The sequence below is a fragment of the Hemisphaericaspora subhashii genome, assembly GCF_019202705.1.
Source record: "Hemisphaericaspora subhashii strain CBS 10753 chromosome Unknown scaffold80, whole genome shotgun sequence".
NCBI classification, from domain to species: Eukaryota; Fungi; Ascomycota; class Pichiomycetes; order Serinales; family Debaryomycetaceae; genus Hemisphaericaspora; species Hemisphaericaspora subhashii.
The window spans coordinates 72446-89598 of NW_026057216.1; the positions used below are offsets into that span (position 1 = coordinate 72446).

Sequence of the window (17153 nt, forward strand, 5' to 3'; positions counted from 1 at the left end):
TTTTTTTGCTTAATTGATTCGTTTAAATTTTGGTGTTTTTTTATTGTTTATGGATGTTAAGTCGCGTAATTAATAAATTTATTTTATATTGTTTGGTATTGCTTTTTTTCAAGGTACGGGGACACAGATACTATTTTATTTTATTTTGCTTTTACGTTGCTATTTTTATCTTTGTTTAACCAAAAGGGAAAAATGAAAATAAAAAGAAACTTAAAAGAGATCACAAAAAGCCACTGGAATTTCAATTGTTCTTTAATTTCCCAGCGCAAGAAGAAGAAGATAATCGTAACTTTTGTGTGTGTTTTTGTTTTAAATTTTAAATTATTTAGTGAGGTGGCACAAACCAGAAGTGGTGTATCATCGAAGTTTTAGAGTTGTGTTCAAAAAAAAACTTAAACTTGTTGGCTTTTTTTTATTTATATTCCGTTTTCAAAAGAAATCCCTCTTTTTGCATTTACGACTTATTAATAGCAATTCAACGTTTCAGAAGTCCCTTTGGGTGATATTTACATTCATTTTTACATATATCCAACCTCGTCCAAATACTACTTTTACTTTACAGCTACTACTAATACCCATTCCATCGGTTGTCTTTATCTTTTTCATTTAATAGTTCACACAGCATAGATTTTTTTTTTACAAACAAAATACGAGAAGTACAAAACATGGTTTCAACAACATCACAACGAGTATTTGTACTATTATCATGTACATTCTTAGGATTAACATGTGGTACCTTATATTTATATTCATCATACAGTCCCCAACTTGCCCAACGACTTCATTATTCTGCATCTGATTCATCATTCATCGCCCTATTGGGTACAATTGGGGTTGCAATTGCTGGTCCAATTGCAGGATCAGTGGTTGATAAAAGAGGTTATACAGTCTCATTAGCAATTGGTGGGTTATTAATTGTGGGTGGATATTTTGGAATGAAACGACAATTTGATAATTCATATTCAGATTTATCCATGTCTGGTTCATTCATATTTGCAATTGGATTAGGATCAACTTTTATTAATTCTTCATGTCTTAAATGTTGTGCTATTACTTTCCCAAGTATGAGAGGTGTGGCAACATCATTACCATTGGCATTATATGGATTAAGTGCATTATTTTATTCAGTTATCGCTTCGGTATTTTATCCTGGTGATACTTCTAATTTCTTGGGATTTGTGGGATATTCAATTATTATTATATTAATTATTTGCGCCCCAAGTGTCATCATGGCCGATTATGAACATAAACCAAAAAGATCAATCAAATCAGAATATAAACCAACTGATCCTTTATCATCATCGTCATCACATCTGAAATCAACAAATTTATTCTATAATCCAAAATTCTGGTTAATTTTCGCCATAACAGGAACTTTAGCTTCTTTGGGACAAATGTATATCTATTCAGTCGGATATATGGTCAAAGCATTAGTCAGTTATACAATCAGAAATGGAGTCGATATCACCCCAATCTCAATCGAAGAAACCGAAACTGTAATTCAACACGATCAACAATTTCAAGTTGGTCTATTATCAATTGCAAATTGTGTAGGGCGGATTCTTTCTGGTATACTTGGAGATTTCATCACTCAATCATTTGGATTACCTAGAACTTGGCTTTTGTTCTTCCCATCAATAGGTATGACAATTACGCAATTATTAAGTTTCCATATTAAGAATTATGCAAAATTACCCGTGGATTCATTATTGACTGGATTATTCTATGGGTTTACATTTTGTATCATGCCAACTATAGTTGGTGATATGTTTGGCATGGATAATTTTTCATATAATTGGGGGATTGTCGCTTTGGCCCCAATTTTCCCAAGTTATTATTTCACCAGTTTGTTTGGGAAAATATACGATTCAAAATCAATTTCAAGTGCCAGCAATACAAATGATGCCGCCGCGGGGACAAGTGCCGCTGGTGGGTTAGTTTGTATGTTGGGCAATCAATGTTATAATTCAATTTTTAAGATTACTTTCTCGGTGAGTATATTATCAATTATCTTGGTGCTGATTTTAACTATTGGGCAATCATGTTGGTATGGAAGGAAGACTGAAAATAAAAGAATAAAACCCCTTCGTCTTGCTTCGCCTTCTTCAGTATTACCTATGGCTTCACCTTTGAAGTTTCAATTTAATGAAAAGGATAGCTAAATTTCGTTACGTCATTTCACTCATATTTTTGCATATTATCATAGATTAATTTATCATTTAATTAATTAATATACTTATTTATTAAATAGAATAATCGTCATATTAAAATATATATACATATTAAACAAAATTATAAAACGCATAACAAAATAAAGCGTAAATGTTAAAAACTAAAAATGTCTCTCACAAAAATCAAACTACCTCTCACTTTCTCCCAGAACTAAATCTAGATACTCTCCTTGAACTACTTCCACCAGCTCCTGATCCTCCTGTTGATCCATCTCTTAAATTCCCAACCAGGCTACTCATTCTCTTCGAAGGTGGTCTTGGGAAAGCACGACGATCACCAGTTTCCATCAAACTTTGTAAATTCCTCAGTGATTCTGATCTTGGCAGGGTTTCATCAAATGATTTCAATTCATCAGCATTTACTTCTTCATCAACGGTCAATTCATCCAAATTTCTACTAATCAAATAACGTAAGGCATTATACCATATATTATGACGTTGTCTAGTTGCACAAGTAATCTTAATCTTCTTACCATCTGTAGAATGAACCACAATACTCTTGAAATATAATCCAGTAGGTAATGGATTATTATCATCTACACTCTCAACTTTCACAATTGCTGCAGAACGAGTCTTAATCAGACCAGAAATTGCCAATACTGGATTATTCTCAGACCAATAAAGTGTCAATGAATATGGATGGACCCAGAAATATCTTTCATGTCTAGTATCTGAAATAGCACTAAATGCACCCAATTTCCTATAATATTTGAATAGATATTCTCCAATCATAACTTGTGTAATTGCAGGAATCATAACTTTATCAGTAAGTGATACATCAGTAGCAATTGAAAACATGGCATTGGATTTTAATGAATCATTGATACTTCCAGACGAAGGTGATAAATGTCCCGACAAATCTGATCTAACAGTTGAAGTTTGTGGAAGACGACTCAAACCTCCTTTTCTGGCAACAATAGGACTTTCTGGTGATGATGGTGCATTTCTTTGAGGTTGTGGTGGTATGTATCTTGAAACGTTCAGATCGGATGTACTATGACGTTCCCTAATGGTATCAAGTTCATGTTTAATTGGTGGTGCTGGTGCTGGTGCAGGAACATCATCTTTATGAATAAATCCACGAGCCTCGGCATGTTTCTTGAAAGTTTCATCAGAAGCTTTCTCAAGTGATGATGTTTTCAATTTCAACAATTGATTGAAATAACTGGTTGGAACAACCTTTACAGTAGGTGTTGTTTCTGGTTTTGGATGAGTTGTGGTTGCAACATATGCAGTTTCTGGTATAGCCAATAATCCTAATGTCTTAGCAGCATCGGCGATTCTTTCTCTATCATTAAGGGCTTCAATGGCATATTCTAATTCTTCATATTCATCTCTGTCAATAATAACCTTGTTGAGTTCGCGTGCCTTAGTTTCTAATTCTGATTCATCATTAATTGGATGTTTGGAGGTCATAGAAAGTGACTTCAATTCATGGTATTCATCCTTCTCTAAAAAGACTAACCCAAATTCATCCAGTTTATTAATAACAGCTTCCTTTGAAATTTCATTACCAACTTGATTCTTCAATTGATGGATTTCGGAATCTTTTTCTGCCAATGTTTGCTTCAATTTGAGAATTTCAACTTCTGGTACCAATACAAGTGAAGAATTCTTTGCATATTCTTCTATCTTCTGTTGGTCAACTTGAGATAATTCGGCATATTCTTCCTTTGTCATAATAACCATATCCATTCTCAGAGCTGAATTTTGCAATTCTTCAGGAGTCAAAATAAATGATGGTTCAACATCTTCAAATTTCTCCTCTTCTGATGATTTGTTGTTGCCTTCTTGTAATTTATTATATTCACTAATAGGTAATACAAAATAACCAACATTTGCCAACTCCTTCTTAATTCTTGAAATCTGTTTCTCGTCACCGGAAATTTCCAATTCTTTAACTCTTCTCTCTAATGTAGCATTCGAATCGAATAAATCATTAAATTCATCTGTGGTCATAACAATCATTCCTTCCATTTTAGCTCTTTCTTCCAATGATTGTCCACTATTATAACGTAATTCTTCAAGCTCATTCTTATTTACCAAAACATAGTTACCCTCAGCTGCTCTATCTTCCAAAGATTTATCCAATTCTGATTGAATTAACTCATACTCTGATTTATTCACAACCACAAATCCTGATGCAGATGCTTTTTCTTCAAGCGACTCCATAGCCTTTCTCTTCAAATCGGTGAGTTCGTCAGCAGCTACAACAGAGAAGCCAATTGCAGCAGCATTCTTTTCAATATGTTCGATAGATGGCTTATGTGCCTTAACTAATAATTCATCATATTCACTAACCTTCAATAATTTCAAATCGGTTCCGACTAGTTTATCCTCAACAGTTTCATTTGCAAGGTTTCTCAATTCATCATATTGATATTTTGAAATTACCAATTGATCATTTTCTTCAGCAATCTTAGAAACAAGATCTAAGGGTGGATGAGCTACTCTATCATTCAAGTCGTCATATTCAGTCAATGATAAAACCCTCACATTCTCTTTCTCAGCCTTGTCGTATATTGATTCCTTTGCAAGGGATTCTAATCCATTGAAGTCAGATACAGGGATAATAACATGGTCATTACGTTGTGCATATTCCTTCAATTTTTCAATGCTTGGGTTCACAACACTTTCCTCATATTCACTCTTTGGAATTGCCACTTTGTTTTCCTTTGCTGCTTTCACTTCAAGTGATTCATTTGCAGCGTTTGATAAGTTTTCAAAATCTTTCTTGGAGACCATCTCATAACCAGCATTTTGCGATTTATCCTTAAGGAATTCAAAAGATGGTGATTCATGATGCTTAGATAAGTCAGTGAATACTCCAACTGGAACCACCTTCAAACCCTTAGAATGAGCCTTATCTTCCAATGAACGATCTAATTCTTGTTGCATTTCAGTGTAAACATCTTCAGAAATAACAATGTGCTGTTTAGCATTGGCAAAAGCCATAATTTGATCAATTGTTGGATTTGTAGAGATTTGTTGCAATCTATTCAATTCATCGTTGTCAACAACTTGCTTCTTTCCCTTTGCAGCTCTTTCTTCCAAAGATTCCTTTGCTAACCTTTCCAATTCATTGTATTCATCTACAGTCATAAGTTTCAACGAGGCTTCTGATGCTTTTTCCTCGATTGGTTTATTAGCTCTATGTTCCATATTCATAAATTCTTCTTTTGGAACGACAACATGTTCTTTCCTTTCTGCGTGAGCAACTATTTGTTCAATAGATGGATCAGAGGATTCTTGTCTTAATTTCGAAACTTCATCAACAGCAATAACTTCCAAACCATGACTAGATGCCTTTTCTTTCAAGAACTCAACAGATGGATTTTCAATAGCTCTTTCTAAAGTATCTAATTTCTCTTGTTCAATTGCACGCATTCCTGATTTTTCTGCCCTTTCTTCTAAACTCTCGTTTGCTAACTTGGTCAATGAGTTAAATTCTGATTCTGGTACAACCACTGACTCTAATTGTCTAGCTTTATCTCTCAAATAATCCAAATCGGGTGAATCTAATTTTGATTTCAAACCTTGAAGATCAGCAATTGGTATCAATGTCATATTCTTCTTGGCAGCCTTCTGTTCGATTGGTTCTTGAATGTCTTCAACCAATTTTCTGTACTCACTAACTGGAACAACGACACGTTCGTGATCGCGTGCTTTTTCTTCAATGAATGACAAATCTGGTGATTTGATACTAGAATTAAGGTGATCATACTCTTCTTTTGGAATGGCAACATGATTGTGTATTGATGCAATTGTGTGGATATGGTCTAACGATGGAGTTTCTGCCTTTTCAATCAAATCGTCATATTTCTCTTTTTCAAGCGGAACTAAGTTGGCTTCCTTTGCAATCTCTTCAACTGGTTTATGGAAATAAGCAACAAGCTTGCTGTATTCTTCGCTATCAACAGTTTCGTAGCCGAAACCAGATGCCTTGGATTTGATATATTCAATATCTGGAGATTCAATCTTTCTTTCAAGGTCTTTCAATTCTTGGATTGGAATAACCTTTAAGCCAGCTTCTTCTGCCTTCTCTTCTATTGGTTGGTTTGCCTTCAGTTGGAGTAATTCGTATTCTTCTTCCAGTACAAGTGTCTTCAAATGTCTTCTGCAACATTCCTTCAAATATTCTAAAGTAGGATTCTCAATCTGTTCTTTGAATGATGATAATTCGTCTTTGGAAATAACACATTTGCCTTCTTCATCTGCATGAACTTCCAATGATCTGCCAGCAGTCTCTTCCAATTTCTTGTGTTGATCAACTGAAATGATTGCCATTCCTCTTTCTGCTGCATGTTCATCGAATGTCTTATCAACCTTTCTGATAAGATCTTCGTATTCTTCTTTGTTCAACAAAATCATATTGTTCTCTTGTGCCATTTCCTGTAAGGATTTGTTCGCTCTGTTGACTAAGTCAGTGTGATCTTCGTTACTAAGTGCAATCATGTGACTCTCTTCAGCTAATTGTTCAATAGTTCTATTTGACTTGGATACCAAGGTTTCATAATCATCGTTCAGAATAGCAATCATTCCGCTTTCCATTGCATGATCTTCAAGACTCTTGTTTGCTCTAGTCAACAATTCTTCGTGATCGCTCTTTGTAAGAACAACCTTTTGGACTTCTTCAGCTAATTCTTCCAAGGATTTTTCAGCTTGAACAATAAGATTTTGATGCTCATTCTTATCGATGGCTACCTTTCCTGATTCTTCTGCAAATTCATCCAACGACCTATTTGCCTTGCTTACCAATTCTTGATGGAAATCTTTATCTACTGAAATCTTTCCATTCTCTTCTGCTAATTCATCCAAAGATTTGTTTGCTTTAACAACCAATTGTTCATACTGAGTCTTATCCACTGCAATCTTTCCACCTTCTTCAGCTAAATCGTCTACAGTTCTGTTAGCTTTCTTTGATAAATCTTCGTATGCAGCTTCTGGAAGCATTACCAAATTGCTTTCTGCAGCAATTTCATCCAAAGTCTTATTAGCCTTATTTACCAATTCTGCATGTTTATCCTTTTCCAAGACAACCATTCCACTTTCTTCCGCAAACTCATTCAAACTCTTATTAGCCTTCGAACTTAATTCTTCGAATGAATTCTTATCAAGAACAATCATTTGATTCTCTTCCGCCATTTCATCTAACGATTTGTTTGCCTTGACCATTAATTCCTTATATTCTTCATTGGAAATAAGAGTTTGTCCATGTTCCTTTGCATGACCTTCTAAGTGTGATAATTCATTAAATTCGTCAATAGCAATCACTTTGAAACCCAATTCAGCTCCATGAGACTTGATGAATTCAGCTGGTGGATTCTTGACAATTTCAGCAGATGCAACTAATTTATCATAGTCATAATTTGGTACTACTTTGCAATTTCTCTTGGCTGCTACTTCTTCAATATGTGGAATATCTGGATTTTCGGACTTTTCAACAAGTTCTTTATATGAAACTAATGGAATTACAGATAAATCTCTCTTGGAAGCGACATTTTCAATGTGAGTTTGGTCGGGATTGGCCAGCTTTTCAATTAATTCTTGATGTTGAACTAAAGGTAACACCACTAAATCCTTCTTGGTAGCGAATTTCTCAATATGATCAATTTCTGGATCCTCAGCCAATTTCTTTAAATGTTCTAATTCATTGATATTGAGTAATTTCATATCCTTTTGAGCTGCTTTCAGTTCAAGGAATTCTAAACTTGGAGAATCAATAGTAGCTTTCAAACTTGATAATTCTTCTGATGCAATTAAATCCATTCCAACGTTGTGAGCCTTTGATTTCAAATATTTAACTGATGGTTGTTCAATTTCATGTCTCATATTCGATAATTCATTGGATTCAATAACTTCGAGTCCTTGATCTTGGGCCTTGTTGGACAAATATTCTCTTGATGGTTGATCAATACTGTTTCTCATTTCAGATAAATCATTCACATTAATCAATTACAAATGCTTTGCGCGACTCTTCTCTTTCAAGTATTCGACACTAGGATCTTCAATATCGTTTCTCAACTTAGATAATTCGTCAATCTTGATCAAATTCAATCCTTGAGATTCTGCTTTAGTAGATAAATAATCAACAGATGGTTCTTCAATATCCAATTTCATTCTTGACAATTCGGCAATATTAACCAATTCCATGTCCTTCGAATGAGCCTTTTCTTTCAAATAATCAACACTTGGATTTTCAACAGAATTCTTCAAATTGGCCAATTCTCTAACATTAATCAATTCCATCTTTTGAACATGGGCTTTTTCTTGTAAATATTCAACACTAGGTTCATCCAAGTCATGTCTCAACTTCAACAATTCGTTCACAGGAATTAATTCAAGTCCTTGAGCAGAACTCTTCTCTCTCAAATAATCACTAGTTGGTTCATCAATATTCTTCTTCATAGTTTCAATTTTTTCATTTTCAACCAATACACGACCATTAGCACTTGCCTTCTGTTCCAAATGTTGCAAACTTGGTTCATCAATAGTATGTTTCAACTTCTCCAATTCTTCTTCTGGCATTATAGACAATTGTTTTTCCTTTGCTTTACTTTCCAAATATTCAACAGATGGGTCATCACGGCTACGTTTCAATTGATTCAATTCCTTGGCAGAAATTAACGTCATACCTAACGCAATTGCTTTATTTCTAATATGAGATTGGGCAGGATTGTTGGCTAATTCAGATAAATTATTATATTCTTGTCTTTCCATTAGTTTGAATCCCATACTTTCCAGTTTTTCATTCATGTATTCCTTCAGTGGATTATCAATTAAATTATGTAAATCGTTTAATTCTGCAGTTGGGACAATTACATGGTCAAGAGCTGTTGCTTTGGATTTCAATTGGTCAATGGTTGGATTATCAGCGGCTTGTTTCAAATTCTCATATTCTGGTTTATTGATCACAACTGAATAATGGAGATCGGCTGCTTTTTGAGTAAGGAATTCCCAAGCTGGTTCATTAATGGTCTTATTCATGTCATCAAACGTTTCCTTGCGGATTGTGACTAATCCCAATGCTTGTGCTTTGGATTCGATATGTTCTTGTGGTGGTTCGTTGGCTAAATTCAATAATGCTGCATGCTCATCTTCTGGAATTGGAATATATCCTAATGCCTTTGATTTATTAACAACATGGTCCAAATCAGGTTCATTAGCCAATTTGTTCAAGTTGGATAATTCTTCATTTGAAACAACTTCATAACCTAATTTACCAGCATGTGATTTAATCAATTCCAAATCTGGATTATATGCCTTGTGTTCCAATTTTGCTAATTGCTCATTGTCGATAAGTTTACAACCAAAAGCAGCTGCCTTTGCTTCAAGATGTTCTCTAGCAGGATCGTCAATAATTCTCTTCAATTCATCCAATTCTTCAGTCTTGATAATCGATTGTCCCAATTCACCAGCTTTTTGAGCAAGATATTCAATAGATGGGTTACTAACCACATTTCTCATATCATTGTATTGATCGTCTGTCATAACTACATGATCTTTTGCAATTGCCAATTCTGTGATTCTATCAATATCTGGATCATTTGCCAATTTATCCAAGTTTGCATACTCTTCATTTGAAACAACTTTACAATCCTTCTTTTCAGCCAATGAACGAAGATGGTCGATACTTGGTTCATATGCTAATTCCTTCAATTCTGATAATTCTGATTGTGGAATTACAACTTGATTTAATACCAATGCTTTCGAAACTATGTGATCTAAGGATGGTTCATTTGCACGTGAATTGATTTGATTCCATTCTTCATTTGGAACTATGACATGTTGGAACAAAGATTCTGCTTTATTCTGGATATGTTCTAATGAAGGATCATTGGCCAAAGAGGAAATATTATTGTATTCATCTTCATGAATGACTTTATATCCTTTATCAGCTGCCTTGGTTTGCAATTGTTCAATTGTTGGATTTGTTGCTTGTTCAGATATGGAAACATATTCAGATGTAGGTACGACTTTATGATCTAATTTTTCGGCAACCGAAACAATGTGATCAACATTTGGAGAATAAGCCAAGTTGGTCAATGTAGAATATTCATCCTTATTCACAATCACATGATTCATATTTGTTGCTTTTGATTCAAGATATTCCAAAGATGGTTCATTTGCATTCTTATTCAAATTATCCAATTCTTCCTTGTTTACAACTTCATAATTCAATTCTCTGGCATGATTGGTAATTTGTTCCAACGTTGGCTTATGTGCAAGCTGACCTAAACTTTCATATTCTTCCTTAGGAATGACAGCTTGATTCAATTCACCAGACTTTTGTTTAATATAATCAATTGAAGGGGTATCAATCGTTTGTTTCAATTCATCATATTCAACATTCTTAATAACCACAAAACCCTTTTCGCCAGCCTTGGTAGTAAGATGTTCCATATTTGGTTCATTGGCATCTTTGAACAATTGAGTGAATTCTGATTTTGATAAAGTAACCAAATCATTCTTGTCGGCATGTAATTTGATATGAGATAAACTTGGTTCATTGGCCAATTTATTCAACTTTTCAAGTTCTTCTTCATTTATGAGTCGATGATTATAATCAGCTGCATGAGTTTCCAAATATTCCAAAGATGGTTTAGCAATGGATTGTTCAAGTTGGGTATATTGTTCAATTGGGATGACTGTCATATTGTGTTTGTCGGCATGTTGTTTAATTGCGTCAATTGATGGATTTACTAATTCTTCAAATTGCTCATTTGCAACCACCTTAGAATTGAATCTTTCTGTTGCATGAGAAGTAATCTCGTCTAATGTTGGATTCGTTAATTTTTCAAATTCATCTTGAGGAATAACTTGAAAGTTTTGACTCTTTGCCTTTTCAACAATATGTTCATAAGATGGTTCATTGGCATTCTTTTCCAAAGTATCATACAATTGGGCTGATGAAACAATTAATCCTAATGCATTCGCCTTGTCTGTCAAATATGCCTTGGTTGGTTTTTCATGCTCTGCCGCCAAATAATGATATTCTTTAAGTTCTGCTTCTGTAACTGGGAACAAATTAAAATTCTGTAATTTTGAAACCAAATAAGATTCAGTAGGGTTATTATATCCACGAGATTGTTCATTTAATTCATCAATTTCTGATTGTTTGAGTAATTTAAAGTCCATTTCTGAAGCTTTATCACTAAGGAATTCAATTGTTGGATTCTTGAATTTTTCAAATTCATCTTGTGGTAATGTAACTAAACCCTTTCCTTCCAATTTCTTCTTCATTTCCTCTTCATTCATCAAGTCTTCATATTCACTCTTTGTCAAAATATGATATCCCTTTTCCTTTGCTGAGTCAAGAATCTTGTCATCAGATAATGTCATGATATTATTGTTCTTTAATGTCTGTAATTCATCAAATGAAATCAACACCAAGTTCTTTGATTTCGTATATTGTTCTAATTGTTGCTCGAATGAAAGATCCAATTCTTTAGATAATGTCCTTTGTTCAATAGTAGCAGTTTCAGTAGCTTCTTCTTCTTCGGAATCTGATTGTACAAGTTGCGGAACATGATGTTCTTGTGGTTCAGCAGACTTCCTCTTTTTCTTCTTGGAAGGTGAAGTTTCTACATCGGCAATAAAATCTTCCCATTGACCACCTTCAGTTGGGAATTCAGAACCAAATGAGAGATCGTCATCCACAACAATAAATCTGGAATCACGCTTAGATGGAGAAATCGTAGAACTTCTATTGGAATGCAGTTGTTGTTGTTGAAGTTGTTGACTAGTTAATGCATCATTTCTTGATTTAGGTTGTCTTAATTTCTTGAATGGGGAACCTCCTCTAGAAGTTTGAAGTTCTTCTTTTCTTAATTTAAGCATTGATGATCTTAATTTTGCAATTGTTCTATTGGAATGTTGTAATGTAGATCTTAAAGTTTCAATTTCTAACTGTGGATTGGATGGATCTGAGTCTGGCATGGTATGTGGTTCTAAATCCAATAACATTGAGTCAAAATCAGTAACATCTTCATCGTTTATCTCTTCTGAGTCTTTAATTGATTTATCTAAAGATTCTCCTTCTTTTGTTGAATCAATTGATACTGTAGACGCGGTTAGTCGTAAATGCAATTGGTCATTTTCATCATTAAGATTCTCAATACGTTCATTTAATGTTGTAACTTGATTCTTGTATTCTCGTTTTAAGGAATCTAAATTTTTCACTAAGGATTCATTTGCTAATTCCAATTTATCTTGTTCTTTATTTAAGGTGGTAACTTCATTCAGTAATTTTTCATTTTCAGTGGTTAATTTATCATTTGAATCTCTTAAATGAGTTATTTGATCTTTTAAACTTATGACAGTTGATTCCAATTCCCAATTCCTATCTTTTAAATCCTTTTCAGCATTAACTTGAAAATCATTATAATTTTTCAATTGAAAAATTTCATCTTTAAATAATTGAATTTCTTCTAAAGCAGCTTTCAATTTTGATTTAACTTTAGTATTTTCAGAATTTAATCTACGACATTCAGTTAACAAGTTTTCACTTAATCCAACTACAAAATTCATATCATTACCTTTTGATTCTGGTCCAAGACTTGGAGGTTGTTGAGGTACCATTGGTACTAAAGATCTTCTCAGACGAGTACTCATTGAACTACTAGTAGGTGATCTAGTAGTGGAAGAACCAGATGTTGGTGGTTGAGTTAACAAATCATGTTCACTAGTAGGTGGAGTAGGAGTACCTGATAAAGTAGGTGTAGATTTGGATAATTTTCCCTGGGATTTCTTTCCAAATAATCTCTTTTGAATATCAGATAATTGTCCTCGTATATCTTCTCTGGAATTACTACCAGTAGTACCACCAGGAGCAGAAGAAGATCCTGAAGACTTCTCTGTTGATGACATAATCGATTGTTACTATAGATATCAAGTAGTAGTAGTATATAAAGTGATGTTATATATATATACGAATAGACTTGCTAGAGTAAAGATCGTTGAGTTTGGTGGTTGTAAAAAAAAATGGGTTTGTTTTGATTTTTATTTTTTAGTGTTGATTTTTTTTTTCTTGTCTTTTTTTTTTGGCAACAAAATCAAAAATCAGTTGACTGATTGATTGGCGACAATACAGAAAGTCTGATCAGCCTAAACCAGAAGAGTGAATTTTACTTAAAAAGACAGAAGAGAATGAATTAACCATTTAAATAGTACAACCAATAGAGATGACTATCTACTGTAGATAATGAAATTAACAATTATTTATTGATATATAATTTATCCTTAACAGTTTAATTATTCACCCAATCGTTTTAATTGAAAATGGAAAAGACGGCTCATAAAATGTAACTTTATTTTTTCACTCTCTCTCTTTCCTACTAATTAACTGCCAATTTGACTCTCTACTCCTTCGTACATCAATGTACCCTGATTAATAGTTTATTAAATTAGCAACTTTAATAATTAGTTAAACGATTCTAGATGTTTTATTACACAAAACACTAAATTTTCTACTAGACAACTGAAAATGTTAAATGTTGAATAGACAATAATATAGCACCCCGGATTTTGTAGGGAGTGGTATTGGATGTATCGATTTTTTCAATTTGGTGCTAGTTAGATATGGTACTTTGATTTTTCTCTAAAATGTTTATACAAGACTAGGCAGGACGGCTTTGAAGGAAGGTTGAGCCTAGCTCGTCTCTTCGTTGGATATTTTCTGTTGAGAGGAGGTTAAACGTTGACTTTGAAAATTTATTTATGTGTAGAGAGGCACATACGTAAAAAGTAAAGAAGTGTCTAGTGATCAAATCTAAAATCTAATCTTGCAGATCCATCATCAGTGGTATTCTTTCTATAGTAATCCTTTTCTTCTTCAGTCATAGCATTCCATACTTTATCTCTTTTCCTATTCTGACTGACATAGTAGAATTTAGTCAACAACAAAATAGGAATCAAAGCAACTGTGATAAAGAACAATTGCATATTACCACGACGATATAATGGTAAATCATCCGCCCTATAGATATTCTGAGCAATTATACTACCTAATTGAGCAAACATATTATACAACGCTGAACTGATTGATCTTGCTCTAACTGAATTGGAATTTCTCGATACCCAAGAAACACAAATTGCATGAATGTACGGTTGTCCTAAATACAATGAATTCAACACATAGGAGGGCCAGACTTTTACTCCTGATCCTGGCCACCATCTAATCATGGCCATTAATGGTGTAGCCCAAATAGGAGCAATAAGACATACTAATGCTCTCTCATTAATCCGTTCTGAAAACCAAGTGATCCATAATAAGAGAATAATATGAAGCACAGCTTGAGGTATAGTTAAAAGATTGGTTTCAAATACTGAAAATCCCAATTGTCTATTCAAAAGACCGAAATATGAAGTGAAGGTACCTAATCCAATCAATGCAGTAAGACCAATAATAAAGATTGGCCAAAGATGATAATCCATTAAACTTTTCAATAACATCTTTGGAGTAAGACCTTGACGATTATGCATCGAACCTTTATTTGGATCATCTCTTAAAATTCTGTTAACAACAATCTTTTCTTCTCTTTCAGTAAACCAGCCTTTTGGATGCATCCAATTTTTTGTCTGAACAGCAGAAGGTACCATCATATAAAAGGCGGAAATACCAATGGCTAATGTGAAAAGTCCTTCAATAAGAAATAACCATCTCCAACCTTCCAATCCTCCAACACCTCTCATTCTCAATATACCAAATGCAAGTAATGAAGTACCAATCTGGACACAGGATAATGTCGTCCAGAACCAGGATAATCTAATTGGTAATTCCTTACTCTTGAAGAAATAACTCAACCATAAAACCAAGTCAGCAATAAATCCACCTTCTAAAGTTCCAATCAAACAACGAGTTATATAGAAAGATACAGGACCATTTAAAGCAGCTTGACAAGTAGCAACCACGCTCCACAAACATATTTGGATTGGAATGAAAATATCCGGACCAAGTGCCTTTGAAATTAATTGAGAAGGAATCTCAGCTAATAAAAAGGATACATAAAATATCGTATTCCCAGTATTATAATGATTTGTAGTCATACCTAAATCATCCAATAAATTATCAGTGACAGCTTGGGCTAAATTCCCTCTATCAACTTGTAATCCAATAAACATAACACATGCAGCTAGAGCAACTCTAATGTCCAATTTTTTGAGAATTTTCTTTTCTTCTTCTTCTGTCCATTCAAATTGTGGATCAAATGCTTTATAACATTCATATTTTGAAGATGAGTATAATTCACGATAATATTCTTCTACTTTAGGATCTAAGAAGGGATTTTTGACCAATAGATCGCTTTCAGTTGAAGAATTCGATTCAACGGATGTAATATGATATTCGGGGATATCTTTCTTGCTTGAAGAATCGAGATTTTGACTCTTGGCTGAGATCGTTCTCTCTAAGGACATGTTCAATAGCACGTTTGTTCTTGGTTTGTTAATGAAATGTTAGTCAAATTGGGTTAAGAAGTAGCGAATCCATTATATTTATAATGGTGCATCTCCACTCATTGTGGGTGCCGTGGATACTCAATAGTAGCGGCTTAATTCGTTGTAGAAATGCTTCATTGTCTAATTTGCGGGTTAGATTAACCAAGAGACTAAGTTAAGAAAAAGCTTGATTTGCAATAGGTTGCCTACCATTTTGGCTTCAATATCAAGGTTTTCTTGAAGTGTGGTTGCATGTACTGTGGCTGCAAGATTAAAAATTTGCAACTTTACTAAATCCCACCAAGACAAGAAAATATAAAAAGTGTGGCTGCGAAAAATCACAATTAATTTTTTTCTTGATTAAGTGATTAGGCTAAATGACAGATATTGTCTGTGGACGTCACAATATTTGCAATTACTAAAACATCCTTGTAAGTTCTTGGCTTATAGTTTTTAGTCAGCTAATTATAAATTAAAGATACCGTATAGTTAATTCGGCTAACTTGTCAATGTTTGGCTTAAATTCTCTAGATTATCAAACAATAGAATTCTCTTGTATCTGTCACTATATTGATGAAATACAAAACCTAAGCCACATATAGTTCTCAATTCTTTAAGCTTACTCTATCCATCCTGGTGTACTTTTCGCCTGCACGTCCCGGTCAGTTCGTTGCACAACTTTATACTGTAAATGGTGCTGACGTCATATTTTCATATTTTTGGATGTCTAGAGATTAATAAAGCCATCTTTTTTTTAACTCCATGACTCATTATTTGTCTCTAACAACTTTTTTTGTTTTTAAAAGCGAGACATTTATTGAAATATATCTGTTCGTTTGATTTGGAACTTACCAATATTATGTACAATGCTAAGCGTTTGCTGCGAGAGTACAAGCTCTTTAACACTTATATCAAATTAGTTTATGGTCTTTGGCTTTTGCAACGGTATGGGTTCTCGGAACCACGGTTACTTACGGAGTCTGAAGTTCGTTATTGGTCTTCTCGACAACCTTAACTTCTTTTAAAACTTTATGTATGATTTTTTTTGTAGGCTATTTTGAGTTATATACAATACCTTCAGAACAACCAACAAAAAAAATCATACATAACCTTTAAAAGAAATTAAGGTCCCGTAGTTGAGAAGACCAATCACCGACTTCAGATTCCGTAAGTAAACGTGGTTCCGAGGACTCAAACCGTCGCAAATGCCAAATGCCATAAACCAGCTTAATATAAGTATTGAAGAGCTTGTACTCTCGCAGCAAACGCTTCGCATTATACAAAATATTGGTAAGTTCCAAATCAACGAACAATGAAATATGTCACATACTACCCGCCAGAGCGTAGCACTCATATTTTCTCTCTACTCTATGTCTATTTAAAAGTAATAAATGGAATTATAACGTAAAATGAAAAAATGGATTTTAAAGGTTGCAAATTTCAACCAGAAACCTTCCTATGGCCATGCAGATTCTAATATCTCAC

The 17153-nt window shown here is 33.8% G+C and overlaps 4 protein-coding genes across 4 annotated transcripts; 1 reads left to right on the plus strand and 3 right to left on the minus strand. All coding sequences in view use genetic code 12, as the record gives it.

Moving 5' to 3' along the window:
- Nucleotides 1-665: 665 nt before the first annotated feature.
- On the plus strand, nt 666-2162 carry J8A68_001389 (uncharacterized protein; the record flags this gene model as incomplete). Its single annotated transcript, XM_049405038.1, has 1 exon — nt 666-2162. The coding sequence occupies one exon, from the start codon at nt 666-668 to the stop codon at nt 2160-2162; it is 1497 nt and encodes a 498-aa protein (XP_049265312.1).
- A 204-nt stretch (nt 2163-2366) lies between these two features.
- J8A68_001390 (PH domain-containing protein) lies at nt 2367-8159 on the minus strand (the record flags this gene model as incomplete). Its single annotated transcript, XM_049405039.1, has 1 exon — nt 2367-8159. One exon carries the CDS (start codon nt 8157-8159, stop codon nt 2367-2369), a length of 5793 nt encoding a protein of 1930 aa, XP_049265313.1.
- A 27-nt stretch (nt 8160-8186) lies between these two features.
- Nucleotides 8187-13100, minus strand: J8A68_001391 (uncharacterized protein; the record flags this gene model as incomplete). The annotated part of the gene is made up of 1 exon (XM_049405040.1): nt 8187-13100. One exon carries the CDS (start codon nt 13098-13100, stop codon nt 8187-8189), a length of 4914 nt encoding a protein of 1637 aa, XP_049265314.1.
- Nucleotides 13101-13988: 888 nt separating this feature from the next.
- Nucleotides 13989-15647, minus strand: J8A68_001392 (uncharacterized protein; the record flags this gene model as incomplete). The annotated part of the gene is made up of 1 exon (XM_049405041.1): nt 13989-15647. One exon carries the CDS (start codon nt 15645-15647, stop codon nt 13989-13991), a length of 1659 nt encoding a protein of 552 aa, XP_049265315.1.
- Nucleotides 15648-17153: the final 1506 nt, after the last annotated feature.